This window comes from Schistocerca serialis, chromosome 9 (assembly GCF_023864345.2).
Source record: "Schistocerca serialis cubense isolate TAMUIC-IGC-003099 chromosome 9, iqSchSeri2.2, whole genome shotgun sequence".
Lineage (NCBI taxonomy): Eukaryota > Metazoa > Arthropoda > Insecta > Orthoptera > Acrididae > Schistocerca > Schistocerca serialis.
Window position 1 is genome coordinate 386891808 of NC_064646.1, and position 14804 is coordinate 386906611.

Consider the following 14804-nt stretch of genomic DNA (forward strand, 5'->3'; position numbering starts at 1 on the left):
AAACAATCTACTCACCAAGTAGCGGCAGAACATACTCATAAAAGACAGTTGTGATTGGTAAGCTTTCAGAGCAAGTGGCTCCTTTTTCAGGCAGAAGGGTTGAAGGGGAAGTAAGAAGGATGAAGGAAAAGGACTGGAGACGTCTAGGAAAAGTGGTAGATTTCAGGAAAGTCACCCAGAGCCGCGAGTCAGGGGAGACTCACCACACAGCATGAGAAGGAAAGACTGATTGTTGAGGACTGCTCATCCGATGCGGGAGGGGATCTCAGCCGATTTGAATACAAACATTTTGCATGTTTGAGACAAACCCTTGACAAGCAAGACACTTTCAGACCTTCTTATAAATGCAAACAATATGTTGAAATTCTTTCAGATTTGAGAAGCCAACTCAACAAACCATTTCAAGATATAAAAAGCATTTCAGCTATTGCACAGTTTATCAAATTGGCTTTTGTAGATGCTGATGCTGAAGAGTTCTTTACTCATCTCATGGAGTATTTCCATTTTCAAGAAGACAATGCTGCAGTGAAGCTGGAACTGAAGTTGGTAAGAATCTATTCTTACGTTTGTAATTTATTACTATCTGCACTTCAATTTCTTTTTTATATACAACTGAATTTCAATTTCTTTTTATTATATACAGTTTAATTAAAAATCATTTCATATTTACTAGAAATATAAGTTTAAAGGCAATATACAAATGTAATATTTTTTAAAGAAGTTTTTATTTCTGTCTTATATATACTCACAACAGGACTTAAAAATGGTATGGTAGCTCAGAAGCTTCACAAGTTTGGTGACCACTGTCCTATACAAACACAAACGCAGTAAAGTTATTTTGTCTACTCACATAAGAGGTTTGTACAGGAAATACTGGCTATGTATAGTCCGTCTGTAAACTGCAAAAGGGAGCAGCACTCGTAGGGGAAGGTGCCTCTTCCAGAAGAATGCTACAGCTGCCATACAGGATGACTAAAAATCAATTTCACTCTCCATCAGTGTAGAACAGTATACTGAGATTTCCACAGAATTTGCCCATGTTGTTTCTTGCAATAGTATTGTTAGTGATACATACCTGTATTCCACACAGTGTTAAACCACTTTGTGGAAAAGCAACACACACTGGCATGCCTGCGCACTGTGTTGCTAGTGATTCGTAACGCATGCTGTGAAATGTTCAGTATAACTATGTTAAGCACTCTGTAGTTTCTTCTTTTAACAGAATGAGCAAAGAGAGAGGGACCTCACCTGACTTCAGTTTGCAGACCTACATATAAGGGAAATGCTTGACCGCTACATTCTGAATGCCTGCCTTCCCCCACGTATCTACTGTCTACTACGCCTGTTTCCACAAAAATAGGCAGACTATCAAGAATAAATAAGATTAAAGCAATCTTTCATCCTCCTTCCAAACTCTCAGCACTTTTGGGATCTCTGAAATGCAACCGAACTGAACAAGGCAGGTATTCACAGGATTCCATGCGAACACACTACATCATAAGTAGGGCACACGACACATATGAGCACACTGTACAGCAGGCTGTTCCAACCGAGCTCCAGGGAGCCGGAGCGCTCCGGAGCGCTCACTGCGGCAGCTCGGAGCCCGCGTGGAGGGGGAAAGCGAACTCACTGCCCCCTGGCCGCATGCAGCCGTAATAATCCGTGCTCAATGACAGCTATGACTAGCCGCGGGAGCTCTGTACCTCTATTGGAGGATACCTTTCTATTCATTGAGAGGGATGGTCGACCGCAGTGTTTTGTAAAGTATTTAATTCTGCGAAGAGGTACAATATACAGAATTAAATACAGTCAGGTAGAAGGCGTTGCACGCAGAGAACTGGTAGCCAGGCTTAAGAACGACATACCAGTAGACGTATGTTTAAAAACGGGTTCATAATTCGGAGGGTATCAAAACATGCAACATAGTTCGTGTTCTGTAATGCACCAAGAGGCACTGTGTGCTGAAACAGTAGAGCTAGGTGGCGTAATGAAAGATGTCGTGAACTGTGTGAATTTTGTGCGTCGTCAAAGGATTCCTGAAAGATGTGGAAGCGGAGTATGGGGATATATCTTACCACAGTACAGTTCGTTGGCTGAGTCGGGGAAAAGTTCTTGATGTTTTCTTTGCCATTAGTGAGGAAATACCCATTTTCTCGAAATGAAAGGGGAAGAAATGCGTTGTCTGAAAGATATAAAATGGATATCAGACCTGGCGTTCGTAGCTGACATAACTATGCATCTGAATAATTTAAATCTGTCATTGCAGGGCAAAGGGCAGCTAATCCTGACATGCACGACCAGATCAAAGTGTTCATGGAAAAGTTACATTTATTTGAGAGACAGATGAGTAATGGACATCTAACGTTCTTCAATCATTTTGCTTCTTTAAAACTACCTGATGGTACTACTTTCCGCGATTACCAAGCAAAGTTAAAGCAGCTCATCACGTCGTTTGAAACACGATTCCGAGACCTCACTAGTTTGGAAATGGAACTTAAGGTATTCAGCACTCCTTTTTCAGTTTCCACCGATGACTTGTCATCGTCGCTTCAATTGGAGATTATTGATTTGCAAAATTCAACTTTGTTGAAAGAGAGGTACTACATCAAGTTGTATTTGTCACGATGGTAGTGTTCATTACAGAAAAAACATTTCCCAAACCTCACAACAATGCCGCTCAGATCATGTGCATGTTTGGATTTACGTTTTGATGTGAGCAGCTTTTCTGAGCAATGAAAAAAGTTATAAAGTAAGGAACGATCGCTTCTTCAGGATGCAACAATGAAGGCCATCCTCCGCATTAACGCTGCGAACACTTTGACGCCTGATATTTCCAATCTTGCAATGAAAAGAAAATTTCAAACTACACAGGCCCAATAAATTTAGTATGCAATATCTTGTAAAACATTTGTTTCTTATTTATTTCCTGAAGATCGTATTTCGTGGTGTAGCACGTCGCCACGTCTTAGCAGCTAAGAGTGTGAGGTTTTCGATCTTGTAAGACGCAGCTGGCACATCAAAACCCTTGCCTTGCCGCCTGCCTCAGCCAGCCGTGCCACGTGCCGGCCCACTTGACTGGTCACAGCGAGCAACGCGGCTCCCTGGAGCAGGGAGCGCTCCGCGGCTCACAGCGGAGCCCACGAGCTGGAACAGCCTGCTGTACAGGATTGCATTGTGGAACATCAACAGCATAGACACCTCTTCCAAGAAAGTGAGTTCACTATCACCAAACACTGTATTATTATGGTCATTTGATAGAATACAATGAAACAAAAATTACTGCCCATACATCAAACTTTCGGAGTTCCATTATTAACGAATCAGTGGATATATGACTGTCTGAGCCTCTTCTCGATTGAGGTAGTGGCTTTCAGTTAAATTCTACATGGAATCCTGTGAAAAAGAACTTCATGCTCTTCATAGCTGGCATCATTCTGTGATTTTACCATGTGAAGATGACTGATCCAATTTCAGTGAGGAAAGCTTTCAACATGGAGGGCACGTAGCATATACACTCACACAGCCCACGTGCTATGACAACTGTGTACATCAAGCATGTGCTGGCAGGGTCTTCAAAATGAGAGTTCACTGCATTTTCATCTGTATTCATGTGAAGATCATCAGAAGACTCTGCGCTGCAATACCATGGCAGCAAGTTGCAGAAATCCAACAGTTTGCTGAAAGAACCTGTACACTGTGGAAGTTTCAAATTTGATATCATTCACTTACCATTGTTTCCATCCACACCTCATTTTTTACTTCTGACCATACAAACTAATATTTAAGTGGGTGATTTTCATTGGTCACTCTGCACTTAATTTACAGCTGCTCTTTAAGAATGCATAATACTATTCTAACACTCTTATTCTAACACTCCCCCCGTGCCAGAGAGAGAGAGAGAGAGAGAGAGAGAGAGAGAGAGAGAGAGAGAGAGAGAGGAGCCATTGTTACTCCTTGACATATGACACAACACTAAACACATGTAAATAATTTGTGAGTACATCTAAAAACAGTTTTGTTCAAAGTAGCATATTTTGAACTTACCAAATGCATCAAGGAACACCCTAAGAACTTTTCCCATCACTGAAGTATTGTTCAGCTTCTCTACACAACTCTTTGCTGACTTAACAGACTCAAACACGACACGTGCTAAACCAAGGTGTTTGTTCGTGACAGGGTGGTAGTAGATGAACAATTCTTCCACAACGCCAAATTTCTGCACCTGCATTAAACACAATGAAAGAAGGCATGTTGATGCAATCATATAAAACAAATATAAATAGAAAAATGTTTCTCCTTAAAGAAATGAAGTAATCAATTTGCGAGTAGATACAAGGACAGTTGAAACATTTATCTCCTATTTTAGAGGTCTTTCTTCCATTTTTAACATTATTCGAAACCGACTTTTCTCCTACTTTATTTATGGTTGGAGGCAGGGGATGCAGGTAATAGAGAGATCGAGTTTTCTACCACGCTGACAGTATGACAGGAGAAATAGTAATGGATGTGTAGCATGCACCTTGTTTACACACAGCTGCCAATAAGTAAAATGTTACCAGAGTTTTTAACTTTATACACACAAAATTTAAACTCTCCTCTGGTGAAATAAAAGCTGATTTGCCTTAAAAATGAAAGTCAATTTACAATGAGCTAGAATGTATACATCTGCAATCATACACTCTGATATTCAACAATGAGGTTGTGGCTGATATTATGCTGTCTTTTTATTTGGCCCCAGGGATATGTGGCATCGATGCAGATACACTATTTCCCACAGACTTCCATCAATTCATGGCTAGACGGGCGGCAGAGGAAAAAGTGCACAGACTGAACAAGCACTATTTGTAACATTTCCCATGTTTTCCAATGCTACAATTATTTACGAAGAGATATAAGAATCATCCTATTACTAAAGCAACTGCATACCATGTGTTTATATTCCCATTGTGTCAACTGAATACATATTTTACGACAAAGTCTGGAAACCAAGACAGCATTTATTATAACCAAATCCAAGAGAAAATAGTTCCTGAAACTGGTTATTTTTTTAACTGGAGGATCAAAACAAACCTTTAATTTTGAAATACAGGAATTTAGTACCTGTGTGGTGCGTCTTCTGGTAAAAAGAATAGCACAATATAAATACTTCCAAAACGCATGCCCAAGACAACAGAAACATATGAATGCAGCAATTTTTATGTAGCTTTTTCTATCATGAAACCTGCAGAAAGGATGTGTTTATGCTACCACCTCACTGCTCACTGACATGACCTTACCAGCTCATTTAACCTACACCATCACTGCTTTCCCCACTACTTGCTATGATCCTCATGACAGAATGATATCAAGCTAGATTGTGTTTCGCACTGCGACATCGCCACATGTCCTGAAACTTTATCTGTGATTGGCTGCTTCAAGGCCACTCCAGCAATGCCATGTTTCACTCTACTGCCACTCTGCTCGCTATGTCAACAGCCGCATGGTAATTACTCACAGTGAGCAGCAAGGCTACAGCATAAATATACCTCGAGGAAGACTTTTTCTTTGCCCTTTCCATCTTTTTCATTTTACATAAAGGTTAAATATCTTTGCATTATGAGGATATTATATATGTCCAAAAGCTGCTGCCCAGATATATCGAGAATGTTTCTCACTTACTATCAAAATTCAAAATATAGTTGGCACACAGCTTACAGCCAATTAACAACACACAACTATTCACACACTACACACCAATGTGTCTGACAACTGGCACTCCCTAAAGCGCATAAAAAAAACACGTCACTAAATGCACATTTTAGCTGTCCCTGACTGAAAAGTGGTGCAGACTGACTCCAGTGCGCAGACATTACACTTAATTGTAAGTCATTTCAGTATCTATAACTAGTCTTTATTGTGCTTGGATCTATAACTAGTCTTTATTGTGCTTCAGAAATCATTCCTTTAAAAGAGGAAAATTTCAACCAGGTATTCAGCATTTACTGGCAGTGGATCCCATAGCTCTGTCGATTATATGATGGACAGTTTGAAGTGAAATCATCCCTTATTTTATTTTCACATTATGTTGCATGGCAGAGGGTACCTGGTGCCCACTACTAGTCATTTCCTTTCCTGTTCTTCCCACAAACAGAGAGAGGGAAGTCCATATGCTTCCATACGAGCTCTAAATTCTCTTATCTTCGTGGCCCTTAAGCAAAATGTACACTAATGGCAGTAAAAACGTTCTGCAGTCAGCTTTAAATGATGGTTCCATAAACTTTCTCAATTGTGTTTCCCAACAAGAATGCCGCCTTCCCTCCAGGGTTTCCCATTTCAGTCCACAAAGCATATCCATAATACTTGCATGTTGATCGAACCTACCAGTAACAAATCAAGTGATTCACCTCTAAATTTCCTCAATGACTTTCTTTAATCCGATCTGATGGGGGTCCCAAATGTAATGTAATTCTGAATATTGCGTTCAATTGCATAGTTTTCTTCTGCTAATCAATAGAAATTTACAAAATAACACTACAACAGCAAGCAGGTCAGTGCAAAAGAAAAGGCTTGATGTCAATATTGGTCAGGTTATTATAAAGGATGGAGACCAATATTGGTAGGAAATGAGAACAGCAGATACATAAAAATGTAAAAATGTGCAATTCTCATCATGTGTACAGCTTTGCCATAATGCCCCTTGCTTCCTTCATTTTACTTTCTAAAGATTGCAATTAATTTGAGTTACTGTTTTAATACTGCTCACAATTTTGGCCACTTAAATCCTTCTTAGGAAATACGTCCTAAGGCTATTAGCACCCCAGTATTTGCTGATTGTCCTGTGGTGTATGGTAAGGGGTTGAAGCTGAGTAACTGCAGGAAGATACAAAACAATTTAGACAAAATTTCTATTGGTGTGATGAATGGCAGCTAGCTCTAAATGTGGAAAAATGTAAGTAGATGAGGATGAGATGATGATGATGATGATGATGATGATGATCGGTTTGTGGGGCGCTCAACTGTGCGGTTATCAGCACCCATACAAACTCCCAATTTTGACACAGTCCAAATTTTACACAGTCCAATCTAGCCACTGTCATGAATAATGATGATGATGATGATGACAACATAAACACCCCCCCCCCCCCCTCCGACAGAAAAAAATCCTCAACCCGGCCTGGAATCGAACTCAGGACCCTGTGATCCAGAGGAATACCACGAGCTGCAGACTATGATGACGATGAGTAGGAAGAACAAACTGTAATGTTCAGATAGTGTAATACTAGTGTCCTGCTTGACATAGTCAAGTTATTTAAATATCTGGGCATAACACTGCAAAGTGGTACAAAATGGAACGAGCATGTGAGAACAGTGGTAGGGAAGGTGAATGGTCGACTTCTGTTTTCTGGGAAAATTTTAAGAAAGAGTGTTTCCCCTGTAAAGGAAACTGCATATAGGACACTGGTACTGCTCAAGTGTTTGGGATCCATACCAGGTTGGATTGAAGGAAGACATCGAAGCAGTTCAGAGGTGGGCTGCTAGATTTGTTACTGTAGGTTTGAACAATGTGTTATAGAGATGCTTAGGGAACTCTAATGGGAATCCCTGAAGGCAGGGGGCATTCTTTTCGAGAAACACTATTGAGAAAATTTAGAGATCTAGCATTTGAAGCTGACTGCTGAACGATTCTACGACATACGTTGTGCCTAAGGACCATAAAAGATAAGATATAAAAAATTAGGGCTCATATGGATGCATACAGACAGTTTTTTTTCCCTCGTTCTATTTACAAATAGATCAGGAAAGGAAAAGACTACTAGTGGTACAGAGTACCCTTTGCCATGCACCATTCCGTGGCTTGCAGAGTATCCATGTAGTTGTAGATGTAAATTATGCTGTTTTGTGAAATATAAGTAAGTGTTATATGCACACATATTTCAGTTTATTAAATAATTGCTTTAATTAGCAAATGTAACTTCACAAGAAAAAATTCTGCTTAATAATTTTCTTTTCATCTTCCAAACACTCAAAAATTTGTGTTTGGCTAATTGCACAGAAATTAGAAGAATACTAATCTAGCCAGAAAATAACACCAATAATAACAATAACAGTAATAATAACAGATATGACATACTTTTTAGCCTCTATGGAATCCCTACTTTGTCCCTTTTCGCCATATTTTTTATTCTATGAAAAACATACAATGGCAGTAGAGCATACCGCAGCCTCACTAACTGAACCGTACATTCTGTTCAGTATGTAAGTCTGGCAAAGCCAATAAAAGTATCTTTATCTGGCTGAATGGCCACAGTGATTTTGTAGTCCCCAGTCCAAAGGCTGCAGCTATTCACACTAGACTATCCTGTGCCAGTTTCTTCGTCTCTGCACAATTACTGCAACCAACATCTATTTGGACTTGTTAACTGAGTTCAAACCATGATCTCCCTCTACTACGCCCACCGCCCCCCCCCCCCCCCCCTTTCCATCCATCCATATCCTCTCTTTCCTCCATTATCACACTGACTCTCCCCTAATGCTTCAGAATGTGTCCTGTCAACCAAAGCCTTCTTTTAGTGTGCCTCACAACTCAATTCAATTCAGTATCTCCTCTTTAGCTATTTTATCTAATCTTCTACATTTCTGTGAAGCGCCCCATTTCAAAAGCTTTTTGTCTGAACAGTTACCATCTATGTTTCACTCCCGTACAAGGCTACACTCCAGACAAATACCTTCACAAAAGACCTCTGAACATTTAAATTTATATTCAGTGTTAATAAATTTCTGTTTTCCAGTAATGCTTTTCTTGCTACTGCCACATTGCATATTATATATCCTTTTTATTTCAGCCACCATTATTTATTTTGCTGCCCAAATATCGAAACCCATCTGCTACTTTTAGTGTATCATTTATAACTACCTCAGCATCGCCCAATTTTATTTGACTACAATTACCATTGTTCTATTTTTGTCAATGTTCCTCTAGTAAAGCCTGGCATATAGCATATTATCATATTGCATTGTTTGTCACTACATGTGGTACGTGTGCTTTGTTGTGGTCCACAATATTTGTTGTTCTTACTGAGATACACTGATGCTATGGTGTTAATCTTTGGTACACTAGTACAGTTGTCACAAAACCAGCTAAGTTTTAATCTACATCTGTGATTTATATAATTTGGGTAGCAGTGTCACTGTGGAAAACAAAGAGAGGATTGATCATACCAAATTTCAGTGTATATCTATGTAAATACATGTACACAAAATCAAACACTGGAAAATCCTTAGGGAGTAGCAATCTATTCATTTCACATTGTAGAATAAGTGTATATTTTCTTAGACTTTTTTAAGTTACAAGTGTTGCACATAACATATATCACAGTAAATAGGTGGTTGTGAATTAGTTACTGTAGCGTATATTATACCGATCAATGGGAGTTCATACTCTCACCATTTATTGTAAATTTTTGCTATCTGACTTTTTTATGTGAATTTTAGTGACCATGAATCGAAAGAAAACACAACTCAAATAGTTTCAGGAAATCTGTCTCTTACATAAGGTTTTTCTGTTATCATAATAGAAATGTCTTTGTTAGGCATTAATGACTTCAGTTCTTAAAGGAAACTCACAATACATGTGGAAAAATAGATCTAGAAAATTAAGAAAGAATAATCAAACTTAAAGTTATTTGTTTACTGTTCTCTACAACAACGCAGCCTCACTATGAATGCTTTTCTCAGGAATGGGACGAGTTATTTGCTGTTCGAAAACAGCTGGAAATCTTCCTAACTATTACCACACAACTAGAAGCTGATTTGACTGAGTGCATTGTGAGGGCTATCAAGACACAAGTACCGCAGGTACCTAAAGTACCTCAAGTAATATCCTCTCTCATATATACTCTCCTTAACACTCGACAACTTGACTGTGAGTAGGACATCAGTGGCAGGTATAGAGGTCCTGTAGAGGGGAAACAACAACAAAGGCAAACTCAAGGTTACACCCAATCCTCCAATCAATGATTTCATAACTGAATCTGAGCCAATGATACTCATTTCACCTGTCAGGAAACATGCTTTCTTCCACGTCAAAGAGAGGCAAACACAAAAGGCAAGGTGTCTATTAATCGTCAGCAGTTCAAACATAAGGCAAATAATAGTATCCCTTATAGAAGTGGCAGCAAGTAATACGAAGGATCACCATGTCCACTCAATATGTGTATCAGGAGGCCTCAGTCAGCAGGTTGAAGTGGCTGTTCCAGCAGCCACTGACAGAACATGTTGCCAGTCAGCTAAAGAATGTGGTGCACACTGGAACAAATGATGCCTGTCATCTGGGCTTCAAGATCATACTTGACTGATTTCAGTGACTAGCAGAAAAAATTGAAAAGATCAATCTTGATAATGCAGTTCAAACAAAGCTCATGGCTTACAGCAATAACCCCAGAACTGGTCATCTAGTTCAGAGTCAAGAGGAAGCCTGAATCAAAGACTTCGAAGATTCAGTGACAAGCTCCACAGGGTGGAGAATTGTAGGGTCCTCTGAATGGGTCAAATATGTACTACACACCAGATGCTGTTCACCAGGTAGCTGACTGTGTGTGAGGGCACATAGGTTGGGCAACTCTCCAGCCAGCCCAAGTAACAATAGTTTAAAGAGACCCCAAGATCCAAAGAAATGCATCCCATGGGTAAGAGTATTACAGTCCAAGTGATTAACTGTCAAAACACTCACAACAAAGTGCCAGTGTTTGAAGTTCCCTTAAAAAGCAATGGAGCTCTTACAATACGAGGCATAGAAAGTTGGCTAAAACCACAAATTGGTGGCAGTGAGATTTTTTACAGAAAATTTAAGTTTATTTCAGAAGGACAGGCTAAAGGGAAACAGAAATGGTGCATTTGTTGTGGCTGACATTAGATTTAAATCAACCAGCATAGAATTTGAAGCTGCATGCAAGACTGTTTGGGCAAGACTCAGTATCAAGGGTGGGCAAAAACTTATAACTGAATTCTTCTATCAAACATCAGACTCATCCCCACACATAACTGAAAACATTAGAGTAAACCTCAATTCAATAGTATATATGTTCCCCTATCATAGTTTCATTATCAAGACTTTAATCATCAAATAATCAATTGGAATAATTAAAATTTTGTAAGTTTTGGGTGTGACAAGACACCTTGCGAAATAGTTCTAAATGAGTTCTCTGAAAACTATCTAGAACAAATAGTTCGGAAGCCCACTGATGACGAAGATATATTTGATCTAATGACAACAAATAGACATGACCTCTTGGAGGATGCCTATGCTGAAACTGCTGTCAGTGACAATGAGGTAGATATAGCAACAATGATTACACAGTACAAAGGGCATCTAAAACAATAGAAAGAGATATATTTTCAGTGAACTAGATAAGGCAGTAGTGTCATATTTCAATGAGGAACTTGAAACAGTTGGCTCTGCGTAGGAGTAAATAGAAGAACTATGGCTCAAATTTAGAAGTATAGGTATCATTCACTGCGCAGATATGTACCTAGTATAAGAGTTTATGATGCAAGGACTGTCCACAGTATAAATCACTAAAATGAAACTTACAAGGAAAAAGACAATATTGTATAATATGTGCAAAACAAAGCATAGGAGTATAGACAGAGAGACACTGAAAGATACATTTGGCAGTTGAGAGGGCAAGACATAAGCCTTCAGTGACTACTGTAAAGTAAAGGGAATCTCCGTGTTCTGTTCCAGATGGGCCAATTGGGCCCGATAAACCACCGTGTCATCCTCTACCAATAGCAGCATTTGCCTGCGTTTGGAGGGGCGTGGTCAGCACACCACTCTTCCAGTAGTTGTCAGCTTTCTTGATCTTGTAGCCACTATTTCTCTGAGTGCACCCCGTTCCATTCCCGTCTTAAGAAACAATCCCTGGCAGTACTGGGAATCGAACCCAGGTCCTCTGTATAATGACAGATATGCTGACCACTGAGCTACAGAGGCGGAATTTAATGATTACTGTAGCAGAATACTATCAACAGATTTCTCATAAGCCCTAAAAAAAATTCTGGTCATCAGTAAAGGCTGTTAGTAGTTACAAAATTGGTATACAGACACTCATGGATAACACATGAATTGAAACAAAGGATAGCAAAGGAAAAGTAGAAGTGCAGAAATACTTTTCAAATAACCCTTTACAAAGGGAATATCTAGGGTATAGCTCAATTTAATTCCAGCACCATTGCAAATACGAATGATTTTAGTGGCAGTGGGGTTGTGAAACTGCTGAAACTGATTACACAGAACAAAGATTCAGGGTGTGGCAGAACACCTTTGAGATTCTATAAAGAATTTGCAGCCGAGTTAGCTCTTCTTTTAACCAAAATATGCCGTAGATCCCTCACACAAAAACTGCACCCCCTATTTAATAGGAAGCGCAGGCTGCTACCATCTAAAAAAAGTAAAGCAAGAGTGATTCACTAAGCCATCATCCAATAGCCTTGACATTAACTTGTTAAAGAATCTCAGAACATATTCCAAGTCCAAATGCAGCAACGTGCCTCAAGCAGAATGAACTCTTCATTACCAGTCACTGCAGATCCCGAAAACATCAGTCATGCAAACCTCACTCTTGCTTTTCACACATGTCATTCTGAAAGCCATGGATCCAGGCTTTAGGTAGATGCAGTATTTCTCAGTTTCCAAGGAGTATTTGACTCGGTACCACACCTACACTTATTAACAAAAGTACAATTACACAGGGTGTGAGGTGAAGTTTGTGACTGGATTAAGGATTTTTTGGTAGGGAGAACTCAGCATGTTCTCTTGAATGCAGAGGCATTGCTAAATGTAGATGTAACTTAAGGCATGACAATGGGAAATGTGTTGTGATCTTTAGTGCTCATTTCGTATATTAATGACCTTGAAGACTTTTCATATAACCTCAGACTTCTCAAAGATGGTGCAGTTATCTATAATGAAGTACTGTCTTACAAAACTGCACATAATATTCAGTTAGATATAGATTAGATTTCAAAGTGGCGCAAAGGTTGGTAATTTGCTTTATATATGCAGAAATGTAAAGTTGTGCATCTCACAAATGAAAAAAGGTTGAATTGTCACAACTAAAATCAATCAATTCATACAGATATCTGAATGATACATTTTGTAGGGATATGGAATGGTAAGATCAAATAGGCTCAGTCCTCATAGTAAAGTAAGTGTTAGCTTCAATTCATTGGTAGAATACTATTAGCTTCAATTCATTGGTAGAATACTAAGAAAATGCAATCAATTTACAAATGAGATTGCGTACAAGACACTTGGCACTGGATGGAGCAAACAATGGATATTGAAAGTACATCATGAAGAGCATTGTGAACGGTAACAGGTTTCTTTGAGCCATGGGTGGGCATTGTGGAGACGTTGAAAAACCTGAACTGGCAACGCTTAAAAGTAGACCTAAATTACACTGTGAAAGTGTACTTACCAAGTTTCAAGAATTAGATTTAATTGAGAAATGACAGATTATACAACACACATATGTATCACACTCGTAAGAGTCGCAAAGATAACATTAAACTAATCAGAGCTTGCACAGAGGCATTTAAGAAACTACTCTTCCCACATTCCATGGTTGAATGGAACAGGAAGAAGCCCTAATAACTAGTCACATTGAAAAGTACCTCAGCCATGCATTTCACATTAGTTTGCAGAGTATAGATGTAGAGGTATATGCATAACATATCTCCTACATGAGGTGCATTTGTCATGGTTGGCTCTTCCAACAATTGCAATGATTTTGAGAAAACAATTTCTATCCTGGGTGTATTTTGACTTCAGTCTTCAAGTGCTCTATCAATTTCATCTAGCAATACCTTACCTTCCATCTCATCTTTATTTGCTTCCTCTTCCCTTTCTATAATGTTATCTTCAAGTTCATTTCCCTTGCATAGCCACCTTTTAATTCTTTCTTCTTCGCTTAGTACTAGCTTGCCACCTGAGCTGTTGATAGTCACACAATTGCTTTTCTTTTCTCCAAATGTGTCTTAATTTTCCTATAGGTGGCATCTATCTTTCCCCCTAAATGTACATGCTTCTACAGTCTTACATTTAGCCTTTCCCTTTTACCTGCTTCATTTGCTGTGTTTTTATATTTCCCCCCTTTCCCCCCTCAAAATATCCCTTACCCAAGGATTTCTATTGGGCATTCTCTTTTTGCTTATTTGATCCTTTGTTAAATTCACCATTTCATCTCACTGTATCTTCCATTGTACTCATTTCCCCCATTTCAGTCATTAACTAATGCTGTCTTCAAAATTCTTCACAACCGATTATTCTTACAATTCATCCAGTTCTTACAGCCTTAATTTCCCAGCTTTCTGCAGTTTCTTTAGTTTTAATCCTTTTTTCACAATCAATAAGTTATGGTCACAGTCCACATCTGCACTTGGTAATATTTTGCAGTTTAAAGTTTAGTTTTGACATCTTTGTCTTACCACTGGGTGTCTCCAGATCGCTCCTGCATGTTCTTTCATCATTCTTAAACCTAATGTTCCCAATGACTAAAGTATGCACTGTGCAAAATTCTGCCCAGCAGCTTTCCCTTTCATTGCTTCCCACAGTCCATGTTCTCCTGATACTTTTTCTTCTCTTCATTTTCTACTGAATGCCTGTTACTCACCACAATTAAACTTTTATCTACCTTAATGAAGTGAATAATTTATTGTAACTCATCATACCTTTAAACTCATCAAACAGTCTTTCAATCTCTTTGTCACCTGTAGTGAGAGCAAACTTACAAATCTGAACTACTCTTGGTGTGTCTGCCTCAATG

General features: G+C 39.0%; 1 protein-coding gene across 3 annotated transcripts in view; it reads right to left on the reverse strand.

Moving 5' to 3' along the window:
- LOC126418649 (histone-lysine N-methyltransferase SETD1B) overlaps positions 1-14804 on the reverse strand; it is a 168558-nt gene that overhangs the window by 95535 nt on the left and 58219 nt on the right. For all 3 annotated transcript variants that reach the window (XM_050085523.1, XM_050085521.1, XM_050085522.1), the window contains one exon: positions 4045-4222. In XM_050085523.1, the coding sequence (XP_049941480.1) occupies positions 4045-4222 (178 nt within the window). The remainder of the gene's footprint in view (positions 1-4044; positions 4223-14804) is intronic.